The following is a 27,162-nucleotide window of genomic DNA, read 5'->3' as shown; positions in this document are numbered from 1 at the left end:
CAAACATTCAGACAACTTTAAATGTTCAGAAAACTATATATGTTCAGAACTACAAACATTCAGACAACTTTAAATGTTCAGAAAACTATAAATGTTCAGAACTACAAACGTTCAGACAACTTAAAATGTTCAGAAAACTATAAATGTTCAGATTATGAACATGTTTAAATGTTTAGTCTATATTCATGTAGTTCAGGAGTACAAGGCCTCATTCAGTATTCGTAATCGTCAGCATCGCTGTCACTTTCATCATTGTTGGCATTTTTGCGATGCACATGTCCAACATGTGGCAGATTTCGGTAGAAATCCTGATGTTCTAGAGGTATGATATTCTTATTCACTAGTTTCTGAAGATCATTATATTTTTCTAGCTTAAGAGGAACATGCCCATCAGGATATTTCTGTTGTGGATTGTTGGCTGCTTCATTTGCTTCCCTTTTGTATGGATTGAACTTGACCCAGGGCTCAAATTGACTGTAGCTGTGCCTTGCCCACACCTCATTTTTATGAGGTATGAGCCGGGAACACTCGGAGCCAAAGTCTAGCTCTTCACTTATGCCATACGAATATCACATCAGTTTCCTGATAGGCACATTGTTCCCTGTTTGATCTTTCATTTGAGCTTTGACTTTCTTATCTAACCATGCTCTGTAATCTTTGAATTCGCCACTTTTTATCATTACAACTTTGAATGGATTGAGTTCTCGTGCTTTTTCGATGGTTTCCTTACAGTCATCCACAACGAAGGCCGTCCTTTTTCTTTTGTATATTTCAATACTGGCGCAATCTCTATCGCTAGGCAGGAATGTGTGTCCTCTGGTCAAAAAGAAATGGTCAATCCTTTCGAAACGTCCAGTTTCTATCTGATGTTGCAGGTAACCTATTACAGTTTTGTTTTTATTTTGACCAGGACATCCATCGGTGAATAAGACCAAGCGAGGTTTGGATTCATGCATCTGAAAGTATTTTTCCAAACAGCTGCATACCTCTGAGGCACCTCTTTTTGCAGAGGTCTCTGTCCATAAGTTCATTGTCCCTAGCTCAATAGCACAATCATGGATCCCGAAATTGTATACCCACAGCATCCTGCTATAGAACATGTCCGACGTACCAACAGTAGGAAGGGGCAAGTTCTGTTTAAAATCAAAAGTCAACATTGACAGATTTCCTTTCTTAGCTTCATCTTGGTGGGTCCTCAGGGTTTCGTACCCTTTTTCGCTTCTCCTCTGGTGAAGTTCTAGCTGATTTTGCAAGTCTTTTTGTTGGTCACTTTTGTGCTCAGCAGCGGATATTTTGTTATTCAAAGTGTCACACATAACACAAGTGTCACTCCTTGGCATGCCAAATGACAGATTGAACTCTGTCACAAAGATCTGGTTGTACAACCACAGTTTTACTTCTCCTGTATACTTCTGGTTGTTTTTTAGACAAGCGAGTTGAGCTGGCTCATTTGCTTCAAGATAGAGAAGCCACATGCGTCTAACACTTAATCCTTCAGGAAGATAGCACTTTCCTTCATTTTTTTTGCCAGCGAGTAGTGTGATTTTCGGTGTGGGAAGCTCTTGATGTGATTTCGTATGCGGTCCTTTACTTCCTCTTTTGTTTTGCGCTTTACTTGCTTGCCCCTTTTGTCTGAGGGTGCTCGCATTTCAGGCTGTTCCCTCACTCTGTCAACACAGGAATTATCTATTCCAAAAATCGCCGAAAATGCTCATCAGCTTGGGTTTGTGAGAGTTAAAATATAGAATTGCGTCCTTATGGATAACGAATCTGACTATGAATAGGACATCATGTGATTTTCAATACATTTGCCTGTACATCTTGTCTAGTATTACAATCGGGCCAAGTCCAATCTGAAGAAAATGAATGTATTCCCCGAAATGGAAGATATACCATGATGCATTTTGTGTTCTCTGCTTTCCAGAGGATAAATGAAATATTATTTAAGCTTACCTTTATTTTTTATGAAATGTATCAGGTCATAAAAACATGAGCTAAGCTGACTTCAGCAAAATGGCTGACAGGCATGAGCCATGTGCCCACTTCGTGTCGAGTACTACAATCAGGCCAAGTCACATAGGTGGACGTAGCCTGAATGTAATTCTGTATTTTGACCTATTTACTCGGTTCTAGTTCGGGCCATGATGCAGATATCACCCAGGTAGTGGTTTTAGACAATGGAGAGAGCCATCTTTTGTGTAAAAATGTCACTAACTCAATATCTATAAAAATGTGACAGCCTGGTTATTATTCTATGGTCTTCAATTGATTTCGTCTTCATTTTTATTTTTTGCATTGCGATTGTAACAATTATTCTGAAAAATAAACTTGAAAAGACACCCCTCCCCAAAAAAATCAACTCAAAGATTACAATAAATAACTAGTCCCCGTCTAACAACAAACAGCAACCCGTCTCAAACAATTTTTTTAAATTTTTTTTTGCATTGCGATTGACATACATACAAAAACAACATACAAAAAATTCATTTTTTGCATTGTGATTGTAACAATGATTTGAAAAATAAACTTGAAAAGACACCCCTCCCAAAAAAAATAAACTCAAAGATTACAATCCATAACTAGTCCCCGTCTCTAACAACAAACAGCAACCCGTCTCGAACAAAAAATCTACTCCCCCCCCCCCCCCCCCCCCCAAAAAAAAAAACAAAAAAACGGAGTGACAAAAATCAGACCAAGTAGTCGATTACTCTCGATTACTCCTTGCAAAAGTAATCAGTAATCGCGATTACAAAGAATCGATGGTATCGCCCACCACTAGTCTCAGCAGTCTAAACGTATAATTAAGAGGGTTAATTAAGAGGGTGTTCATTTTATTTGAAGAAGAAGAAGACTTTTTCGTCACATATAAACATAACGACATAACCATAATATACGTTTGCTCTATTATCTGTACCAGTAAGGTCGAAAGAAAAAGAAGCGTTTCCAGAGGTGTGGGAAAATAACGTTAGGCTGGAGACCAAACCTGAAATTGGAAGATTTGCATTATGCCTATTTTACTGCAGGGATTCCAGGAATACACACAAAAAATCGTTGCTATCGGTCCAAATAACGTTAGGCTGGAGTCCAAACCTGAAAATCCTGGAGATCAAACGTGAAATTGGAAAAACAATATCGCCTATTTTACTCCAGGGGGTCCCAGGAATACCCATCCAAAATGTTGTTGCGATCGGTTCAGCCGTTTTTGCGGTACCTGGGAACGGACGGACAGACAGACGGACATTTGGTGAATTATAGTAAGATAACAATAATCCTCACTATAATTCACGAACCGGTGTTTGTTTATGTGGTGTTTTGAATTATAATGTTTTTGGCATTTTTTTGGTCGGAATCTTTTTGCTTCATGTATGTAACCCGTGGTTTTTTTTTTTTTTTTTTTTTCAGGAGCAATTGAGGGAGCTGCCAGTTGTCTATACACCGCCCAAATAAAGGTATGCGTCAGAAGAACGTGTTTCATGCTTGGAACAAGATCGTCGCCCGTATGGTTTCATGTGAAGGTCTTCTTTCATTGTGTGACGTAACGATCAATACGAAACACCAAACTCTGCAGAACGTTTCCGTAATTATTTTTTCGGAGATCTGAGAACGGATGTTTTAACGTTTTGAATGCCCAAATCACAAAATTTTGGTCGTTTGCTGTGCTTGCTGCTGAGTACACTTCCAGTCTGAAGTTCCTTTTTTTCCCCCAAAGATAAAGATTTCATTTTGACGGTGCTGGCTTCCCAAAACGCTTCTCAAAGTGTTTTTGCGCTTGTTTCATCGTCTTGTTTGTGTTTCTCCTCTCATGGTAACACACCACTACTACCATTTACTTCCACTGTAAATTGACTGGTGTGTGCCATCTTGGTTTAATATATGATTTGTATTATCTGGGAAAAAAAGAAAACGGTGTAAATACGTGGCATAAACAAATTTTGTATAAGCAGCTAAAACTGTGTTCTGGGACTTATGGCTCACCCTGTTGGTTGATATTCCTGACTGTCCATATCCAGGATTTCACAAATCTCCTGCATTAGCTACGACTCAAATTTGCACCCAACGTCTATTAACAGGCATTCTGGAGTTCCGTGTCGATATACGAATCCATTCCAAAATACCCAGGCGACTGTGTAGTGCCCAGACTCCCAGCCACTTTGTGAAATGGTCCATAACCACCAGGATTCAAGTGATTCTTCACCATTGGGTGATAGTACCAAAAACGATATATAGCATGACATCTCAAAACGTTTTGGATGGATTCGGATGAAACTTGGTGGACAGGTTTTTTTTTTTTTGACAAGACATGATTTAATTTTGCTGAAAATCCGAATCTGGATCCGCATCCGATAATTTTTTAAAGTGATTCTTCACCATTGAGAGATGGGACCAAAAACGATATATAGCACGATATCTCATAAAGTTGTGGACGGATTCAGACAAACCTTGGTGGACAAGATGTGTGTGTGACAAGGATGAATTGATTAGATTTTGATGAAGATCTGGAATCTGGATACAATAATTTTTTAATTTATTCAGTGATTCTCTACCATTGAGAGATAGATCCATAAACGATGTACAGCATGATATTTAAAAAAAAGTTATGGACAGGTTAAGACAAAACTAGGTGGATGAGTTGGGTGACAAGCGGATTCGATTTCGTTCAGGTCCGGATGCAGATCTGGCCTATCAGTGGGATACAAAACGTAAACTATTTAGCCTGGCAGAGGTATGCGGTCTACCGAGTGCAGTTCTAATTAAATTTGGCGTTATCTACTGTTGGTATCTGATTTACAGTAGAGGAAAAGATCCAAGAGTACTGTCTTCTACCGACTCCTCTCCGGCCTTGCTCCCACAGCTCTCTCTGTGCTCTGTCCCCCAAATATTCCTGCAGGTCGCACAAGATCCGCCTGCAACCCTCTTATGGTTAAACTGCCAAAATGAAGACTCTCTGCTCACCTTCACTCCTCTTTTCTCCCGCCTCTGGAACAAACTCCCTGACTCTCTTCAATCCCACTCCTCCCTCCAGGTCTTTAAAACAGCTGTTCACCACCATCTCTTATCTTCCCCCAAAACCTTGATCTTTTCTACCCCCCGCTAATTTCACCCCAGATCCACTTTTTTGAAATACCAACTTATTTCCTGGAAGTCCTTGCAGTGTCTTTGTGTTTTATACTTCTCACACCCCCCCCCCCCTTCCCACGCCTCCTCCCCTCAAGCCCTCTCCCTCCCACAGATCTCCCGATGTCCCTGCTCTCAAATGTTGTGTTTGTGTGCTTCCCCTTCTCTCCCCATATTGTCGACCGCTCCCCTTATTATATAGCTCCCCTTATTATATACTTTGTGTGTCTGTTTTGATTTTTTTTGTGTGATAAATGTTAGCTCTTTCATGAGCCTCGATCCTGTATTTTAAAAAAGAAGAAAAAAAGTACCTTTTGTGTTTTGTGCCGTTTGTACCCTACCTAGGATTGCTAATCCATCCTTCTGGTCTTGGGTTTGACTCATGGTAGAATTATATGCGATTAAAATCTCCCTTTTGAAGAATTGGCAGCAGGTGGCTTTGTATCATGGAGAATGCTAACTAGTCAGGGCCTTTAGGGATATTTTGGGGCTGTTTGGTTCAAATTCTTCCAAAAGCACCAAATTTGGCCCAGATGTTGCCCATGCCATACTCTTTCGATTTTTGACGGGCGCCAAGACGGGCGCCCCCCCCCCCCGGGGGCCCCATATTGGCGAAATACTCAATGGCCGCCACCCGGATTAGAGGAAAATCAGTTAAATAACCAAAAGGGTTGGAATCATGTACGATACCACTTTTCAGGGGTTTTCGAGGTCGAGGAATCCAATTATGATGTTATTTTGATGATTCGAGGTCAAGGTCAACCCTCAAGGTCATCTTAAAGGTCATTTTTGAGTCAAACATGTCGGTTTTTGAGGTTTTTGTCAAGATTTACGCGAGGTTCACCATTTTATGTTTCTGGGTTGGGTAATCGAACTCTGACCTTATTTTTGACAATTAGAGGAAATATTTACATGTCTATTTCCTAATTTTCAGGCATATGCAGTTCATCAGTCTAATTACAAAGGTACGGATTTTGATGTTTTATGAACTGTATGCCATATCCTTGTTTAATTTTTGTGCGATCATGATCTGGGTTCATGTATACATGATTGTATACATGTCATAAATATGACATCATAGGTCATGTGACCTGGCGGCCATATTGGAATCTATGAAAACCTTAAAAATGGATCCCTGCCTTCATTTTTCGATCGATTCATTTTGAACTTTGACCACTTATAGTACGCCATGTGATTGGATGCATATCCTAATTATGACGTCATAGGTCAGGTGACATGGTGGGATGGACCGGTATGGTCCCCGGATCATACCGCCCTTGGCGCCTGTCAAAAATCGAAAGAGTATGGCATGGGCAACATCTGCGCCAAATTTGTTGCTTTTGGAAGAATTTGAACCAAAATATCCCTAAGGGCCCTGACTAAACCTCGCTGTCCATTCTGCACCTCCGAGTCTTGGAGGTTGGTGTTTCTGATCGTCACCCGAGTCGTACAAAACACTTTTAAAATGGTACTTGCTGTTTCCTTGCTTGACGTTGAATCAGCATTTAAAAGGGTTTAGTCTCCAACCACAAACAATCTCCATAGGTCGGCATCCATGAGAAGGAAATTCCTCTTTAGGAAATGTACCGCTGAGTGCTGTGAGAAACATTGCCCCATTGTTGTGACTTTGCAGGTACCCACAGTGCCCTGGGAAGTGACAGCACTTCCCCCAGGCTCAGGGGCGGTGTTTGTCTCGTCGAACAGTCCTGTGTTTGTGTGTGTGTGTGTGTGTGTGTGTATGTGTGTGTGTGACGCTGGCTGTTATCTCCATATGTGGGTATAAGAAGGTGAAGCGGAGTCCTCCTGAGTCTCGAAGTATCCATTTCGGTCAGGGGTGGGTTCACATTTCATGAATCAAGCTCTAAAGTTTTGTTGTTCTCAAAGTTTTCTTTCGAGGTCTCTTTTCAGGAACGTCACAGCCTCCAAGTGCAGTTCGTTTTTAGTAATAGCCGGCGGGGCCGGTGTTGTCAATAAACGCGTACGTATTATGTCGAAAACCAGATTATGCTGGATCCCTTGGCTTGAGAATTCCGAAGCGCAATGGAGGCCGCCATCTTGCGGATGCGGAAGTAGGCATAACAAATTGAAAAACGTTCAATAGGAGTTTCTTTCACCCGTCGTTGTTTGATTCACAATCTTATGCACCTCCAATTTATTATTAAAATACTTTAAGACCAACCTCGGCCCGCACGGGCCTGGTTATCTTCAACGAAAAGCGTCACCAAACACCGGAACCAATGAGATTCGAGCATTTGCAAAAATATTTCTAAAATGAAATCACTCAATGGTGGCCGCCATCGACCGGATGCGGAAGTTTGCATAAAACAATTGCGAAAAAGTTCAATAGGAGTTTGTTTGACCCGTCTTTGTTTGATTCACGATGTGATGCACCTCTAATTTGTAATTAAAATACGTTAAGACCAACCTCGTTATCTTCAACGAAAATCGTCACCAAACACAGGAACCAATGAGATTCGAGCATTTGAAAAATATTTTTAAAAGCTTATTACGCGTTTCGGAGGGTGAAAACGGCATCAAATATTCTAAAATTGACGAAGAATTATTTTTTAGAAATCTCGCGGCCGTCGGGGATCGTTTTTCACGGCCGGAAATATCCGAGGTTGAGACGGAATTCACCGAATTAATGAGAAGGAAATTTTATCAATTTTAATCTCATCCAAAATGCAAATGGTACCTACTACACCAACTACACCGACGGTACCTACTACACCTACCTACTACCAACTACCTAACCTACTGATGCCATAGTGATGGGTAAAATAGTGGCTAGAGGCTTTGGCTTCGCCGGCTCATTGCGGCTTTGCAGTCGGGAACTGGTACTATTTTTCCCAGGGATGATTTTAAAGATCTCTGTAAGCTTCTTCTTCACCATTCCTGTTGCTCCAATTTTATTTTAGTAAAAGATCGTAAATGCAAACGCTGGACTTACAAGTCGGTAGAGCCGACGTTTCAGCGGGAATCCACTGACCTTGTTCACGGCAGAAGTTGTCGTGAAGAAAAAGCTTGAAAATCGTCACGTGACATCAACCGTCGGTCAAATGAATTGGTCTATTGACCAATCCGGGCTAGCTGTGACGATTGCAGACGATGTGGGAGAGATGTCATAGCCTTGTCCCACGTCCGTGACGCAAATCACCCCTTTTGGTTGAGAGATGCTGATTCAACTCTTTCCCACATGGATTCTTCACACCACGAGGAAATCTTTCTTTTTCTCGAAGATGATCACTTCACCGTATTTCCAGCAGGTTCCAGCAGTATCAAAGCAGTATCAGCAGCAGCAGCAGTATCAGCAGCAGTATCAGCAGCAGCAGCAGCAGCAGCAGCAGTATCAGCAGCAGTATCAGCAGCAGCAGCAGTATCAGCAGCAGTATCAGCAGCAGCAGCAGTATCAAAGCAGGTGAAGCAGGTTCCAGTGCGTATTTACAGCAGAGTTCAAAACCTCTTCATGAGCCGGACGACGATGTCGGTTCCTACGCGCCTTAAGAGTTTGCCAAGTTATTACATGTCTCCCACGTCGTCTGCAATCGTCACGGGATGCTCGGATTGGTCATCAGACCAATAGGTGAGGGCGACACTACCGGAAGTAAGCTGGAACACGTGCCCTTTTGTGATTTGTTTTCAACGTTTCCAATCACGTGACTTGTCGCGAAGGGCGCACTAACCGGAAGTTACGTAGTTCCGCGGGCGCCGATTCGTCTTCCTCACGGTGGATGTCACGTGACGATTTTCAAACTTCTTCTTCACTACAGTCTACAACTCCTGCCGTGAACAAGGCGAGTGGACTCTCGTCGAAACGTCGGCTCCACCGACTTGTAAGTCCAGTGTTTGCATTTATGATTGAGTTCCACTCGATGAATCATAACAACCTGCATAGATATTTGTCGACGATTATTTATTCCTCTGACTTCAATTACGCTAGAATTTATTTGTGACTCTTGGAAAGGCGCCTCCTCTCTAAGAAACGCGAGATAAATATATGGAGGGATATCGGGGAGTTTAGTGAGCCACGTGCTTACTAGAACTATATAAACACAAACACACTGTTGTCGATAACGTCAAACATGAAGTGAAACACATGAATTTAGAGATGAGGTCATTGCCACACACCATATAACAAACTGTGCAGCATTTAGCTCAATTTCTTTTGCATTTTATGCTTTTGTTTTAGATGTCCAAGAATACAGGCAATTTGGATGTGAAGGCCTATCTGGAACGCATAAACTACAAGGGTCCTTGTGAGGAGCCAACCATTGATTGTCTGCGTCAGCTCCATGTCGCTCACCTGACCTCGGTGCCTTTTGAGAACCTGAGCATTCACTGTGGAGAGGATATTGTGCTGGACCTACCCCTGGTTTATGACAAGGTAAAAAGCTATGGAATGTCATCATGTCAATGACTTTGGAAGATGCTCATTGCTCAAGGTTCATGAATAACATCCTGTGTTCTCAGTTCTTACACGAGGCTAATACCGCGTTATTGTTTGGATTTTTTTGTTACGATGAACAATGTTCGTGATTCATGATGAACAATGAATTTGAGATGATGTATTCAAATAATATTGCAATCAAAGAGGAAAAAGTGAAGCATCAAAATTGAGTCTCTCCAAAGGAATAAAAATGAAGAGCTGGATATGAGAAAAGGAGCGATGAAAATAGATAAATAATTGCAGCAATAAATCTGCACAAATGCCAGAGAAAGCTTAGAGACCTGAAATATTGATTTGGGCTGAAAGGCGAAGATCACAAAGAAAGACTTGAAGGTGATGAAGAGAATAATCAGAATAAGTCGGTCTTCATAAGACTGCAGAGTAATGCCAGCTGATTGTGATGCAAACTTGTTGCTCTTAAAAATCCCCTTTGGGTGAACACAAGTTTCATAAAACTAAAAAGTGAAGAAAAGAGCATAGAAGCCATGGTCATGTGGTTCCAATAGCGAATCAGTGAAGCAAACGAATTCTATGGAGTTGTTGGAGGGAATTTAAATATAGAATTCATGGACATGAATCTTAATGTTTGTTTTAGCCAAAGTTGTGGTTCATTAATTTTTATGGCATAGCCCATAGAGCAAAGCCGTCCAAGAATAGTGTATGTATGTATGTATGTATGTATGTATGTATGTATGTATGTATGTATGTATGTATGTATGTATGTATGTCCCTTCAAACGTACACCAATCGGAGCTGAGGATCTAGTCACATGACGGGGTGATGTGATGTCATTACATCTGTGATGGCATTGCGGCATACAACGGCTGACTCCACACATCACCATTTTGATTTATATGCCGTTCAGGCCGAACATATCGTCGAACCTGTCATATATCACAATCGCCATGCTCTACCTTTATGTTTCTCAATCAGTGTGAAACACAAACAAACCGATTGTTAAAATGACCATCAAATATCGAAAGCATCGGCGTTACGGATCTTCCAATAACCTATATTAACCGAAATAACCTATATAACCGTCCGGGCCTCTGGCGCCCGGCAATACCGCAGTGCAGCTCATAGAGATTGCATTGCGAGGGAGGGGTGTACAATAATTGATTGATTAATTGTATAATTAAAATCAATGAAAGATTATCACAAAATATTTTCTTAATCAATTGGCTAATAGCATAATTAAACCACTAGTGCTTCATCCGAAGATGTTTCTTTTAAAAATGTAATTAAATACGTCATTAATAAATAATTAAATAATTAATTGATTAATCAATAAACAATTAATCGATTAAATGATTAATCAATAAATCAAAAATATCCTTGATAGCCACATCACTTGGTCACTGTCATGTCCAAATATTAGCTTCCGAGCTCAAAAGGTGCCTGAGATATTGGCCAAATGAGAAAGAAAATAAATAAATGATTAATAATGAAAATAAATAAATAAGAATCATTAAAAAATTAAATTATTAATCAATTCGGTCATAGAACACATAAACCACCACCATTTCATCAGAATCTGTAACCTCTACAAAAAAACAATTTTTTAGTCATTAATCGAATAATTAAATAATTAATCGATTAATTGATTAATTAATAAATCAAAAATAGCCTTTGCAGCCAAATCACCTGGTCATTGGCATATCCAAATATCAGCTTCCTAACTTAAAAGGTGCCTGAGTTAATGGTCAGAAGAGAAAGTAAATTTAATTAACTAGCAACATTACCCCCCCTATGGGTGGGGCTTCAATTGGGAAGCCCAAATGAAAAGGTAAAATATCAGAAATTGAAGGCTTTTTTATTTTAAACGATTCATATAAACATCCGTTGAATCATATCACACGCAAATCATCAAAATCTAAACAGTACATGGCTAAACAGTACATGGACGATCACGTACCACGTACGTCTCGCGTCTCGCTCGCTCTCATATTGTCCCGATAATGATCCTTCCGCAGGTTCACCGACGGAAACCTTGTTACGACTTTTACTTCCTCTAGACAGTCAAGTTCGCTCATCTTTTCGGTGCATCAGCACGAGCCGAGAACGGCCCGTGCAGGGGCTGATCCGAGGATCTCATCAAACCGTCCGATCGGTAGTAGCGATGGGCGGTGTGTACAAAGGGCAGGGACTTAATCAACGTGAGCTGATGACTCGCGCTTACTGGGAATTCCTCGTTCGTGGGACACTGTCTCAAGCCCCAGTCCCCATCACGGATGGGGCTCAGCGGTTTACCCGAGCCTGACGGCAAAGGGCAAGGTACACGCTGGCCCGTCCAGTGTAGCACGCGTGCGGCCCCGGACGTCGAAGGGCATTAAACGTTCATTAAACATTAAACGTTCATTAAAGGATTACGAAACGAAAAACATTACGAAATTATGTTCACACCATCACGTCAAACACTACCGTAAACACATACATCGTCACAACATCGTCACAATGAGAACATCGTCACAATGAACGTTATGCGAACGCGAAAGTTATGTGGGAGTCCAAACCTGAGAATGCTGGAGACCAAAGCTGAAATTGGGAAAACTAAATAGCCTATTTTACTCCCAGGGGTCCCAGGATTACCCACCCAAAATATCTTTGCGATCGGTTCAGCAGTTTTTACGGTACCTTCGAACAGACAGACGCACATTTGGTGAATTATAGTAAGATCAAATAAATACTTAATTAATCGCTAATAATTAAATAACTCCTCAATTAATTGATTAATCAAAAAACAAAAAATAGCGTTTTTGAAAAAGTACTTGCTCACTATTGTGTCAAAATTTTAGCCTCCTAGCTCAAATGATGGCTGTGATATAGCCCGGACAAACAAGAAAGCAAGAAAACAAACAAACAAACAAACAACCAGAGTGAAAACGGAGTACTCCCTTTCAGCGTGCGTCACTGCCGAGCCCCCTTCGGTGCCCGGCCATGACGATATGCAGCGCCTGGAGATGGCATCTAATCGGAAAGGTGCGGTGTACAACAAACAACCAGAGTGAAAACTGAGTACCGTGAAATGGGGTGAATAGGGACACAAACTGAAAAAAAGTTCGTAAACTGTTTTCGCTGAAAATTGATAACCATACTGATTTGTTGATATTTGGGTTGAAAGTGTTCTCTTGTTTTTTTAAAAAGCAACTTATAGTCCCTATTAACCCCATATATGGGTTAAATAGGAATAAATAGGATTTTTACAGTCACTAATACAAAAAAATAATAATCAAGAAACAGGGACAGTTTGGAGAAACTTTTTATCCCATTTTTTTTTTCATTGGCACCGTGGTTTATATTGTGGGTGCATATTATGTGCATCCATCTGAGCTATCAATTTATCAATAAGTTGGAAACTCAGGATTGTTTCTTGATGATTATTTTTTTGTATTAGTGACTGTCCCTATTCACCCGTAAAACGGGGTGAATAGGGACAGCCATAAAAATCCTATTTATTCCTATTTAACCCATATATGGGGTTAATAGGGACTATAAGTTGCTTTTTAAAAAAACAAGAGAACACTTTCAACCCAAATATCAACAAATCAGTATGGTCATCAATTTTCAGCGAAAAAAGTTTCGGAACTTTTTTCAGTTTGTGTCCCTATTCACCTTGCTGTCCCTATTCACCCCATTTCACAGTACTCCCTTTCAGCGTGCGTCATTGCCGAGCCCCCTTCGGTGCCCGACAATGACTATATGCAGCGCCTGGACATGGCATAGGAAAGGTGCGGTGTACAAAAACCTCGAGAGTGTCTTTCACATCCGGCCGTGCATAAATTCCTCCTGAGAGGCTCCGCCCCTCCCCTCTGTCCCCAACCTATTGGTTGGAGGGAACCTTAAAACTACACCAGTTTACATTCGAGGAGCGACCGGATGTTATCCGGTCTCTCAAAGGGAAAGAACCGCCACAGTAGCTACCTCCAGTATGCCTTCTGGTCAGCAAAATAAAATAACGCAAAATAGAAAATAATATGCAAATAACAGGCAGATGATTTTATCACGGGCACGTGACAAGTTCCTCGATGAAAGTGAGAAGAAAAAGGCTACCTCCAAAGCTAGCTATGCAGTGGGTTCTGTAAAGCGCAAAGCTGCTTTTAGTGAGTACTATAGTGCTCACAGAGACGAGCTCAAAGCTGCTTTTAGTGAGTACAATAGTACTCACAGAGACGAGCTCAAAGCTGCTTTTAGTGAGTACAATAGTGCTCACAGAGACGAGCTCAAAGCTGCTTTTAGTGAGTACAATAGTTCTCACAGAGACGAGCTCAAAGCTGCTTTTAGTGAGTACAATAGTGCTCACAGAGACGAGCGCAAGGCTGCTTGTTGTGAGTACAATAGTGCTCAGAGACGAGCTCAAAGCTGCTTTTAGTGAGTACTATAGTGCTCACAGAGACGATCTCAAAGCTGCTTTTAGTGAGTACAATAGTGCTCACAGATACGAGCTCAAAGCTGCTTGTAGTGAGTACAATAGTGCTCACAGAGACGAGCTTAAAGGCTGCTTTTAGTGAGTACAATAGTGCTCACAGAGACGATCTCAAAGCTGCTTTTAGTGAGTACAATAGTGCTCACAGAGACGAGCGCAAAGCTGCTTGTTGTGAGTACAATAGTGCTCACAGAGACGAGCTCAAAGCTGCTTTTAGTGAGTACAATAGTGCTCAGAGACGAGCTCAAAGCTGCTTTTAGTGAGTACTATAGTGCTCACAGAGACGATCTCAAAGCTGCTTTTAGTGAGTACAATAGTGCTCACAGATACGAGCTCAAAGCTGCTTGTAGTGAGTACAATAGTGCTCACAGAGACGAGCTTAAAGGCTGCTTTTAGTGAGTACTATAGTGCTCACAGAGACGATCTCAAAGCTGCTTTTAGTGAGTACAATAGTGCTCACAGAGACGAGCGCAAAGCTGCTTGTTGTGAGTACAATAGTGCTCACAGAGACGAGCTCAAAGCTGCTTTTAGTGAGTACAATAGTACTCACAGAGACGAGCTCAAAGCTGCTTTTAGTGAGTACAATAGTGCTCACAGAGACGAGCTCAAAGCTGCTTTTAGTGAGTACAATAGTGCTCACAGAGACGAGCGCAAGGCTGCTTGTAGTGAGTACAATAGTGCTCAGAGACGAGCTCAAAGCTGCTTGTAGTGAGTACAATAGTGCTCACAGAGACGAGCTCAAAGCTGCTTGTGGTGAGTACAATAGTGCTCACAGAGACGAGCTGAAAGCTGCTTGTAGTGAGTACAATAGTGCTCACAGAGACGAGCTCAAAGCTGCTTGTAGTGAGTACAATAGTGCTCACAGAGACGAGCTCAAAGCTGCTTGTAGTGAGGACAATAGTGCTCACAGAGACGAGCTCAAAGCTGCTTTTAGTGAGTACAATAGTGCTCACAGAGACGAGCTGAAAGCTGCTTGTAGTGAGTACAATAGTGCTCAGAGACTAGCTCAAAGCTGCTTTTAGTGAGTACAATAATGCTCACAGAGACGAGCTCAAAGCTGCTTGTAGTGAGTACAATAATGCTCACAGATACGAGCTCAAAGCTGCTTGTAGTGAGTACAATAGTGCTCACAGAGACGAGCTCAAAGCTGCTTTTAGTGAGTACCATAGTGCTCACAGAGACGAGCTCAAAGCTGCTTTTAGTGAGTACAATAGTGCTCAGAGACGAGCTCAAAGCTGCTTTTAGTGAGTACTATAGTGCTCACAGAGACGAGCGCAAAGCTGCTTGTAGTGAGTACAATAGTGCTCAGACGAGCTCAAAGCTGCTTTTAGTGAGTACAATAGTGCTCACAGAGACGACCGCAAAGCTGCTTTTAGCGAGTACTATAGTGCTCACAGAGACGACCGCAAAGCTGCTTTTAGCGAGTACAATAGTGCTCACAGAGACGAGCTGAAAGCTGCTTTTAGTGAGTACTATAGTGCTCACAGAGACGAGCTCAAAGCTGCTTGTAGTGAGTACAATAGTGCTCACAGCGACGAGCTCAAAGCTGCTTGTAGTGAGTACAATAGTGCTCACAGAGACGAGCTCAAAGCTGCTTGTTGTGAGTACAATAGTGCTCACAGAGACGAGCTCAAAGCTGCTTGTAGTGAGTACAATCGTGCTCACAGAGAGGAGCTCAAAGCTGCTTTTAGTGAGCACAATAGTGCTCACAGAGACGAGGTCAAAGCTGCTTGTAGTAAGTACAGTAGTGCTCAGAGACGAGCTCAAAGCTGCTTGTTGTGAGTACAATAGTGCTCACAGAGACGAGCTCAAAGCTGCTTGTAGTGAGTTCAATAGTGCTTAAAGAGACGAGCTCAAAGCTGCTTGTAGTGAGTACAATAGTGCTCACAGAGACGAGCTCAAAGCTGCTTGTAGTGAGTACAATCGTGCTTACAGAGACGAGCTCAAAGCTGCTTGTAGTAAGTACAATAGTGCTCACAGAGACGAGCTCAAAGCTGCTTGTAGTGAGTACAATAGTGCTCACAGAGACGAGCTCAAAGCTGCTTGTTGTGAGTACAATAGTGCTCACAGAGACGAGCTCAAAGCTGCTTGTAGTGAGTACAATCGTGCTCACAGACGAGCTCAAAGCTGCTTTTAGTGAGCACAATAGTGCTCACAGAGACGAGCTCAAAGCTGCTTGTAGTAAGTACAATAGTGCTCAGAGACGAGCTCAAAGCTGCTTGTAGTGAGTACAATAGTGCTTAAAGAGACGAGCTCAAAGCTGCTTGTAGTGAGTACAATAGTGCTCACAGAGACGAGCTCAAAGCTGCTTGTAGTGAGTACAATCGTGCTCACAGAGACGAGCTCAAAGCTGCTTGTAGTAAGTACAATAGTGCTCACAGAGACGAGCTCAAAGCTGCTTGTAGTGAGTACAATGTTGCTCACAGAGACGAGCTCAAAGCTGCTTGTAGTGAGTACAATAGTGCTCACAGAGACGAGCTCAAAGCTGCTTGTAGTGAGTACAATAGTGCTCACAGAGACGAGCTCAAAGCTGCTTTTAAAAGACACTACATTGCTCACAGCAATATAATAAAAGCTGTTCGTCATGTGTACAGTACTCACAGACATAAAGAACTAGCTGCTCGTCGTGCACACTTATCTAATGAAGGCCGTCTTGTAAGAGGCTCGTGTAAGAGCTTACATTAAACACAAAAAGAGAAACTGACATATAAAACATATGCTAAAGGGATTGGGAGACAAGATGGGGAGAAGAGGGAAGCACACAAGTACAACAGCAGAGAACAGGCACATCAGGAGAAATGTTGGAGGGAGAGGGCTTGGGGGGGGGGGGGGGGGGGGGAAGGGGCATGGGAAGGGGGGGCGGCGGGGTCTCTTAAGATAACTTAAGAACCTCGCGAAGTCGAAGAGTGTCGTTCGAGTTCTGTTTTTCACTTGTGTGCTTTACTTTAAACAATTTTCACTTAAATTACAGGTTGGCCTATCATGAATTTAATTCAGGGACTAAATGTCAATCAACCACACTCACCTACATGAAAACCATGTTTATTATAAGGATCACGGAAGATTCTGTGGGTGCATGATAACCCGTAACAACCTGGCCGCTGTGCTGCTGCGCCAACAGGTTGTGCGGCGACACCGAGGTGGATTCTGCTATGAACTGAATCGCCTGTTTGCTTGGCTTCTTGAACAGATGGGGTTTAGTGTTACTCTCATAGCAGCTACTGTGTATCACCTGCACATACAGCAGTAAGCAAACATCTCCACTCCTCACATATTCAGTTACATCATCATGAATGAAATATTATGTTCCTTTTATATTATTGTGAGCTGGGTAATGACATCCATGATTAATGTGCTCCTATCAGGTATGGCCCACCTGGATATCATATGTTGACTTTGGTGACCTTATCATCTGGGCTTCATGTCCTGGCTGATGTTGGCTTTGGCTCTGGTTTCCGGCTACCACTATTCCTGGAGGATGGAATAATAGATGCTCAAGTCAATGGGACGTTTCGACTTCGTTTGGATTCTGGAATGTGGTTCATGGAGCAGCTCAACATCACCGGCCTGGGTACTACCACACCTGGCTGTGTACGTTATCACAATGCTTCATGTAGTCCCCCTTCTGGGAAGCGAAGGCAATGACAAACCACCTTTTATCACCCTCGCCAACAAACTGCTTTGACAGCACCAACATTCTGTAAAGTGTATAACACATGAAAATAAATAATACCCCCTCACACTGGGAGTGACGCTAAACAATGTACAATATACATTTACATAGAGAGAATCGGAGTCCTCCTGCAAATCTGAAACCCAGCGACATGGAATTTGGTTTCTTCTTTCTTTCTTTTCCATTTAAGTAGCATCTTCGATCCAAAGGTTGCTAATCATGAATCTCCATGCTTCTGTTTTTTCCGCTTTACTTTTCAGCCACCTATAGTCTTCGTTAACATACCATTCTTTGATAGCATCTATTCACATTCCTCTTGGTCTTCCCAATGCTCTTTTTCCTTCAATGTTACCTTCCATGACGTTGACATTTTGTCTCGGGATCCTCTTGTTATAAATCCAAAATAAGCTGACTTTCTCTCTGTTATGCTACTCAGCAATGTTGGTTTCTCTCCTACCATTTCGCTCCTACCTGCTACAATAACCTCTTTGTTGCTAACTATACTCTGCCATCTAATCTTTAATATCCACCTGTAGCACCACACCTGAAACACATTTATTATTTTCTTATTTATTACTTGCAAAATCGAAGATTTTTCAAGTATATTGGTCGGTTCCGTTTGTGGTTCTGTCTGTTTGTCTGTCTGTTTGTCTGTCTGTTTGTCACCGGCCTACAGGTCACAATTCTAAACCGATCGTCACGAAACTTCAGCACGTTGTATAGGTCGTCCCAATTGAGAAGCCTATTGATTGAGGTCAAAGGTCATCGAGGTCATATTTCTAAAATCGCCATTTTAAATCCGATTGACTTGAAAATTGAATAGCATTTGTATATCAAGTCACTAAATTGGGAAACATACTATTTTTGAGGTCAAAGGTCAACATAAGGTCAAATTTTAAAAATCGATTTTCAATATAATCATCAAAAAGCCGTCAATTATAATCAACCGATTGACTTGAAAATTGAACAGCATTTGCATATCGTCACTAAATTGGGAAACATACTATTTTTGAGGTCAAAAGATCAAAGGTCAACTCAAGGTCAAATTTTAAAAATCATCAATTTTCATCTAAAAAGCCATTAATTCTCAACCGATTGACTTGAAAATTGAACAGCATTTGCATATCGAGTCACTAAATTGGGAAAGATATTATTTTTAGGTCAAAAGGTCAAAGGTCAACTCAAGGTCAAACTTCCAAAATCACTTTTTATCTGAAAAACCGTCAATTTTCATCCGATTGACTTGAAAATTGAACAGCATTTGCACATTGAGTCACTAAATAGGGAAACCAACTTTTTGAGGTCAAAAGGTCAACTCAAGGTCAACCTTCCAAAATCATAATTTTTCATCTGAAAAATCGTCACTTTTCTTCGTATTGACCCGAGCTTTGATCAAGATTGTCAATTTTAATCTTGATTAAATGGACAATTTGCTGTATCAATGGAATTTTTTTTCTTGGGGATGGGGGGGCGTATTTTGCAAGTATCATGCTCCGCATGACGTCTTCTTGTTTTCCTATTGGTCATGCTTCACTGTGTCAAAGACCGAGACTCAGCCCTCTCCAACTCAGGACACATAAAGTAATTTATTTTGTGATCATGAGAGAAACAAAACACTATGTCATCGACACATTATGATCCATGATCGGCCTTATAGTCACTGATGGACTCAAAGAGGTGGGAGGGATGCATGAGTAACATAATTTGTTGAAATTTGGTGGGGAGGTATATGTGACAGTATATGTGACAAGGACGAAATGATCAGATTTTGATGAAGATCCGGATTCGGCTACTATAATTTTTCAGGTGATTCTTCACCATTGGGAGATAGGGCCAAAACTATATATAGCAGGATATATCAAAAAGTTATGGATGGAAAAGGACGAAACTTGGTGGACCGGTTGGGTGTCTGACAAGGACGATTCGATTCGATTTTGGTGAAGATCTGAATATGGATTCGGATATGAGTATTATTTAATTATTAAAGTGATTCTTCACCACTGGGGTTAGGGCCAAAAACGATACATAGCAGGATATACCAAAAAGTTATGGATGGATTCGGACGAAACTTGTTGGACAGGTTCCGTATCTGACAAGGAAGAATTTATTCAATTTTGGTGAAGATCTGAACATGGATTCGGATACGGGAATTATTTAATGTGTAAGTGATTCTTCACCATTGAAAGAGTGGGTGAAAAGCGATATACAACATGATATTTCAAAAATATTTGTATACAGAATAGAGGCTCGTGTGAGAACTAACACATTAACCATGAAAACATGCACGGACACATAAAACATTCAATGAAGGGAGCTGGAGACGAGAGGGCGAGAGGGGGAGAGAGACGGAGGCACACAAGTACAACAACAGTAGAAAACAGGGACGTCGGTAGATCTGTGGAAGGGAGATGGCTGGGGGGAGGAGGGAGGTCTACACGGTTTAAAGCAAATGAACACTACTAGGAATTTCAGGAAAGAAGTTGGGGATTGAAAGAGGCAGATTTGGGATGCTTTAACGGGCGTAGAAAAGATCAAGGTTTTGGATAGGGGAAGATCAGATATGGTGGTGAACAGCTGTTTTAAAGACCTGGAGGGAGGAGTGGGATTGAAGAGAGTGTGGGAGATTGTTCTAGAGGCGGGAGAAAAGAGGAATGGAGGAGTGAAGGTGAATAGAGAGTCTTGATTTTGGCAATTTCACCAGAAGAGGGTTGCTGGCAGATTTTATGCGTCCTGCCGGAATATTTGGGGGACAGAGCCCAGAGAGAGCTGGGGGGCAAGGCCAGAGAGGAGTCGGTAGAAGACAGAAAGACCACCAACCTGCCGGCAGTGAGAGAGTGAAAGGCCCTCAGAATCAGCTTCATCGCTGGAGATTCCAATGATCCTGAATGCTTTAGTTTCAACAGCGTGAAGCCGAGCTAGGTGTGAGGCAGGAGCACCAGCCCAGAGGGGAGAGCAGAATTCCATTGAGTTGCGGATGAAAGCTTTGCATGTGGTGAGGAGCGGAGAAGTGCCCAGAAAGGACTTTGCACGACTGAGGAAGACCAGTCGGTGACTGGCTTTGGAGGCCAGCTTGGAAATGTGGTTTTCCAAGGAAACATCATGGCAGATAGTGAGACCCAAAAGCTTGAGTGACAGAACTTCTTCAAGAGGATTGTTGAGAAAGTGGATGGGATGGTTTTCCAGATGGTCTTTTCAGAGAGACAAAGTAAGAGTGTGAGATTTGTCAGGATTAAAAGACATGTTCCACTTGTTTGACCAGTTTGTGATTTTGTCCAGGTCTGCAGGGAGTGAAGAGACTGCTGACTGCTGATCTGATGGTTGAGATGTGGAGTGCGGAGAGTGGAGGCATCAGCAAAGCGATAGAGAGGATTTTCCAAAGTCGGAGAGATCATTCATGAATACCAAAAAAGCACAGGGCCCAGAACACTGCCTTAAGGAACTCCAGCTTGGACAGGAAGGGGAGATGAGAGAATTCCAATCAGGGCCACATGTTGACTGCGACCAGAGTGAAAGTTGGCAAGCCATGCGTGGAGGTTTCCATGGATACCATAAGAGGAGATTTTGGTGAGCAGGGAAGGGTGCCAGACCGTATCGATGGCACAAGGTATGTCAAAGGAGACAGCTCTGATTTCCTGTTTGGCGTTAAGGACCTCCATCCATTGTTTAGACATCAGAAGGAGCATGTCTAGAGTAGAGTGACCTTGTCTGAATCCAAATTGAAGATCAGAGATGAAGCCATTGGAGAAGAGGAAGGATTTTATATCCGAAGCAATGATGGATTCCATGACCTTGCTGATTATTGGGAGCAGGCTGATTGGTCTGTAGTTGCAAGGATCTGTTTTTGCACCTTTTTTGTGTAAAGCGGTATTGTTGGCTGATTTCCAAGCAGATGGCAGATGACATTGAGCAAAAGAAAGGGTGAAGAGAACAGAGAGAGGGTGAAGAGAACAGAGAGAGGGTGAAGAGAACAGAGAGAGGGTGAAGAGAATAGAGAGAGGGTGAAGAGAACAGAGAGAGAGTGAAGAGAACAGAGAGAGAGTGAAGAGAACAGAGAGAGAGTGAAGAGAACAGAGAGAGGGTGAAGAGAACAGAGAGAGGGTGAGATAGAGCGGCAGAGCAGGAATTTAGGAACTGTGGGCTGGTGCCGTCTGGTCCAGTTGCAGAATCAGAGTCGAGGTTTGACAGAAGCTTCTCCACCTTGTCAGGAGAGAAGGACACAGAGTCCAGGGGCAGTGGGGTACGACTGGGTAAGGTGGGTACAGAGAGAGATGGGTTTGGGACACAAGATTCTGAGGTAAAACGCAGAGTTGAGGCATTCGGCTTTGTCATGTGCAGTGTCAGCTGTGTAGGAGAGAGAGAGAGAGCGAGAGGAAGAGAAGAGAAGAGAAAGAAGAGAGAGAGAAAGAAGAGAGAGATAAAGAAGAGAGAGAGAAAGAAGAGAGAGAGAGAAAGAAGAGAGAGAGAGAAAGAAGAGAGAGAGAGAAAGAAGAGAGAGAGAGAGAAAGAAGAGAGAGAGAGAGAGAGAAAGAAGAGAGGAGAGAGAAAGAAGAGAGGAGAGAGAAACAGCAGTTTACTTTGGAAGAATTCCCAGGAAGATTTGATGTCAGAGGCAGTAGAGATGGGAGACCAGTCCAAATGATTGATGGCTGCTTGAAGACCGTGCCAGTCGGCCTGAGTGAAATTCCACACTCGTCGACGGTGAGGAAGGCTCTCTGAGAATGGCCATAGAGATATCCACTTTATCAAGCACATGATCAGATGAGCCGATTGGAGCAGAAGAAGAGCAGCAGACATTTGCAGGGAAGTTTGTCATAACCAAGTCGAGAAGAGAAGATGCTCCGTTGACTGAGATCTGGGTCGGGAAATTGACAGATTGTGTCAGTGCCAGTTGGTCGCAGAAGTCCTTTGCTGAGGTGCCGTGGCTGGTGAGAGAGGTACCCACACCCAGCCAACTGGCATGGTGACAATTGATGTCACCACAAATAAAGGACAGGGGAGGGGTAGGGTAAGATGAGGGGTGAGAGGGTAGGGAGGGCTGTTAATAATGTGTCATATTGATGGTGATGGGATGAGGCACAGTGCGGCATTGTTTGAGGAGGGGGGGGGGGGGTTGATGGCAGAGCGAAGTAGAAGGTTGGAGGAGGTGGAGGTATGAGATTGAAGGGAGAGGAAGCTGGGAGGAGGCAGATTTGAGGAGGAGGGAGGAGAATTGGAGAAAGATGGTTGGGGGGAGATTATAAGGGGAGTGGAGTGGTGAGGGGGGAATTTAGGAGGGGAGGGGGGAGAATTGAAACGGAGAGGTGAGGGTGGAGTTTATAAAGTGGACAAGGACCACCTTTAGAGGCCATTTTGCACTGCAGAGCAGGGGTTGGCCTTTTTTGGGCACTGTGGGTCCCCTTTTTGAAGCAATGTTTTATGGCCAGATGTCCTTCCTGCCACCAACCCTGTTAGTCGCCTCTTGCGACACATGGAATTATCAGTGAACTCTCAATTTACCGACCTCAGAAGGATGACAGGCTGAGTCAACCCCCCTGGCGTTAATTCAGCGATCGACCGGGATTCAAAGCCAGGATCATAGGATCCCAAGCCGGCACCCTAACCACAAATCCAACACCAGGCTAAACCAGGCCAGTTTAGAAAGTGGACGATGAATGAAAAATGAACATTTATTACAAACTGGGTTTATTGTGATTTTCAAGTGAGATCCGTTTGAAAACGTTAGAGGGGTGGAATTTAGGTGAGTTTAAAGAATGCAGAAAGGAAGAACTGTAAGAGATTGAATATTTTTTTTCAAATGGAATGCTTTGATGAGGAAATTGAAAAAAGCCTTTCAAATAGGAAGAAGAACAGCGTGTTGCAATGTACCACTGAATAAAACACTGCAGGGGAAAGTTGTGGACGAGTTTTAACTATACTTGGTGGACGACTTGATTTGGTGCCAAGAACAAGCCGATTAGATGTTGGTTCAGGTCCGAATCCAGATCCGGCCTATCAGTGAGATACAAACACATAAACTCTTCAGCCTGGCAGAGGTATGCTCTCTACCAAGTGCCTTTCTAGTTAATTAAGATATTTAGTCATCACATTGTTGGCACAGTCTATTAAAAATGCATAATTGCGTAATTGGCAAAATGTCAAATTTAACCCTATTGACCTTTAAATTACTTTCAAATCATAGAGATGGCATCTGCCCACATCATGTTCGGCATCTCATGCCCTATTGAACTAGAGGCGATACTCTATTAACATGAAAAAGGTGTCCTCACTTTTTCGAGATCACGTTTTCAATGTTGGTGATTTATTTACCTTATAATATTGCATGAATGACGTCTGTCTTGGCTAAGTGGGGTCAAGCAATGACATCTGTTGCTTGACCACACTTAGTGACTACAAGTCGATTTGGGAGCGACAGAGTCTACCATGGCTGCCGCATCTGAAGTCGTTGGTGTGGTTTTCATCTCCTGTAGTTGTGGGATTATGTTTGCAGCGACAGTGTCTGTTGTGCAGCTTCTCCAGCCACTGATCATCATGATGACTTATCCCAGCCCATAATTGATGTTGTCATGTGCCTCTGGAGTTAGCTACAGTTCACTCGTGTCAAAATTGATGTGCATATAGGTCTTTCATATCCCGCTTACAGACATCCTTTGGGCGCCCTTTTGGTCTTTTGGCCCCGGCTATCTCCCCATATAGGGCGTCCTTTGGGATATGTCCATCCTCCATCCTGTGCACACCCCCAAGCCATCAAAGTCGTCTTTGATTAATGAATGCAAGGCTGCTTGGCAGATTTGCCTGGGAGAGGACTTCTATATTTGTGTATCTGTTCTTCCACGTGATGCCAAGGATGCGTCATAGACAGCGAAGATGGAAATTGTTAAGTCTCCATTGTTCTGTTGCATCTTAATCCAATCTATGTTCTCGCTCTTCCACGAGTCTTGACCTTGGATACAAAACAGGGTTAAATACGAACAACATTGTAACTAAAGCGTGTTTAAGTCAGTGTTGTGCATTTAATAAACACATTTTTCATTACTAATGGTAACTATGGATGATATTTTTGCCATCCAGGTGCCCCAAAAAGGTGGTGGCTGGGTCCCACACTACAAGTTTGATCTAACCAAGAAATGCTGGAGAGACTTCATTGCCATAAGTATCTATCAGCAGGTTTCTCCTACTACTCTGTTCTACTGTAAGAGCTTCTGCAGCAAGCATATTCCAGATGGTGCAATCACATATATGGGTTGGCGGGTTATCTCAACCATTTACGAAGATGGGAAAGCACAGAAGACAAGTCGGACGATAGCTGAAGAGGAAATCCCAGCATTTCTGAAGGACACTTTTGGGTTCACCTTGCCGAACAAACTTGTTCCCAAGGATAAACCCCTTGAGCTTCCACCAGCATCAACTCCTGCACTAAGTTAGTAAAGTACTTGTTAGCCCGTCACCTGCATGGCAGGAGACGGGGTTTTGTAATCACGTCGATGTGTGTGTATGTGTATGTGTGTGTGTGTGTGTCCGTGTCCCGGCCGTAACGTTTTTACCATTTCAGCTATCGTCGTCAAATTTTCAACAAAGCTTTATTATCAAAGGGGGGCACAAAGCGCCCTTCCCTTTATATAAGGGATGTTTCTCTGTATGCAGCTTTAAATGGGGACTGAAAATACGTTTCTTGTCTTCTGCGGGATGAAATCGGCTGAAAATTTCAGTAGTCAATGCTTTGTACGTTGAGGTTATATATATATACATACAGTCATACAGTCTGTATGACTGTATGTATATACAGTACATACAGTCTGTATATATATATATATATATATATATATATATATATATATATATATACAGACTTGGCATTTAATATGGAATATTTTTTTTGTGGGGGTGAACTTACTTTTCAAGTTGACTTAGAACCAAAAGTTCATTGGAATTATGTTGAAATTATTCTAGATTTTGTTAATGTGACCTTTAAAAGAAACAAAAACCACATTTGACATTTCGAAGCAAATAAATTGATCCTTGAAAGTGATGTAAACTGATATCGAACTCAATTCACAGACAGTACTGTGTTAAACTTCTGTACGTTTTCCAGAAGTATTTCTTTATTTTGCACATTAGCCAAATTTTTTTTGAACAAAAACAAAAGTTAAATCACGACTGGGATTACGGACAGTAAATTTACAGTTCAGTACTTCGTGTAACCCCCACAAGCATTCAGGAGAGCACGTCCACGTTGAGGCATGCTGTTCACGAGATTTGCCAAGGTTTGGACAGGAATCGCTTGCCATGCAGTAACAATAGCCTGCTGCAATTCACGCACAGAGGTCGGCTGCTGGTCCAAGTTGTCGATTTGACGCGTTAATTCTGCCCACAAGTTCTCTATCGGATTCATATCCGGGGACATGGCAGGCCACTCCATATGCTCTACACCATGGTCAGCAAGAAAGTGTTGGATCATGCGAGCACGATGAGGCCATGCATTGTCATCTTGAAAGACAAAGTTTCATCGAAAGGCTACATGAGCAAATGGAAGCAATGTTTCTTCCAGAATGGCCCTGTACTTGAACTGGTTCAGGTTTCCATTCAGAACAACCAGGTCAATTTTGCCCCCTGCATGAAAAGCAGCCCAAACGGTCACCCCACCACCTCCAGCTTGGACTCTTGGCACTATACAATCTTCGTTGTAGGCTTCATGCACTTGTCTGCGCACTCGGACATGGCCATCTTGACGATAGACAAGAAATCAAGACTCGTCACTGAAGATCACGTGATTCCAGTGTCCTGGCTGCCATTGACGGTGCTCTCTGGCCCAATGCAATCGGCGCTGGCGGTGTTGTCTTGTCAGGCGTGGCTTTCTCAGGTGACGCCTGCCACGATAGCCTGCTTTTGAACCAGTCGTTGGTTGACTAGCCTTCTGGATACAGGCACATTTGTCAGTTGCTGCCACTCAGCCCAAAGCCGATTAGCTGACTTGGTATGGCCATTGCGGATTAACCGGTGCAGCTGGCGATCATCCCTCCTTGTGGTTCTGCGGGGACGTCCTGGCCTCGATATTGGAGGAGGGACACCCCTCTGAGCATTTCGTTTCGGGATCTTTGACACCTGACCTTGAGTGATGCCATACTGCCGAGCAATAGCACACTGTTTCATGCCGGAATTTCGTAAAGCCACCACTCCATGACAAACAGCATTGTCGAGTTGACGGACCATCTCCAGAGGAAGCGGCAATAACTTTTGTAGATGTGCAGCAGTTGTTTTCCACTAATACAGAACGCAACAACCCTTATATACCCGATTGTGAAGCCAATCGTCAAATGTACCTGTCCGTACATTTTGTCACGCCACCTGTGATATAATCCTGTTATTGACTTCTTGCTGCGACAGACAATCAGTGACATGGTTCTTTCAACAAAGAAGTCACCAAAGCGTAAAAGAAACTCACCAGATTGATATTCTGAGTTCAGAAAGGAAACCCAAGTCAAGAAAAAAAATAAATTCCATATTAAA

General features: G+C 42.6%; 1 protein-coding gene across 1 annotated transcript in view; it reads left to right on the top strand.

Annotated features, from left to right (window-relative positions):
• Positions 1–27,162, top strand: part of LOC137416035 (arylamine N-acetyltransferase, pineal gland isozyme NAT-3) — a 33,019-nt gene extending 5,857 nt beyond the window's left edge. Inside the window, exons 3-7 of the mRNA XM_068101561.2 lie at positions 3,403–3,449; positions 9,305–9,499; positions 17,107–17,231; positions 17,351–17,576; positions 24,727–27,162. Coding sequence (XP_067957662.2) covers positions 9,305–9,499; positions 17,107–17,231; positions 17,351–17,576; positions 24,727–25,080 — 900 coding nt within the window. The 5' untranslated portion in view covers positions 3,403–3,449 and the 3' untranslated portion in view covers positions 25,081–27,162. The remainder of the gene's footprint in view (positions 1–3,402; positions 3,450–9,304; positions 9,500–17,106; positions 17,232–17,350; positions 17,577–24,726) is intronic.

Source organism: Myxine glutinosa, chromosome 2 (genome assembly GCF_964187855.1).
Source record: "Myxine glutinosa chromosome 2, kmMyxGlut1.1, whole genome shotgun sequence".
NCBI classification, from domain to species: Eukaryota; Metazoa; Chordata; class Myxini; order Myxiniformes; family Myxinidae; genus Myxine; species Myxine glutinosa.
This window is presented reverse-complemented; position numbering and strand designations above follow the sequence as displayed.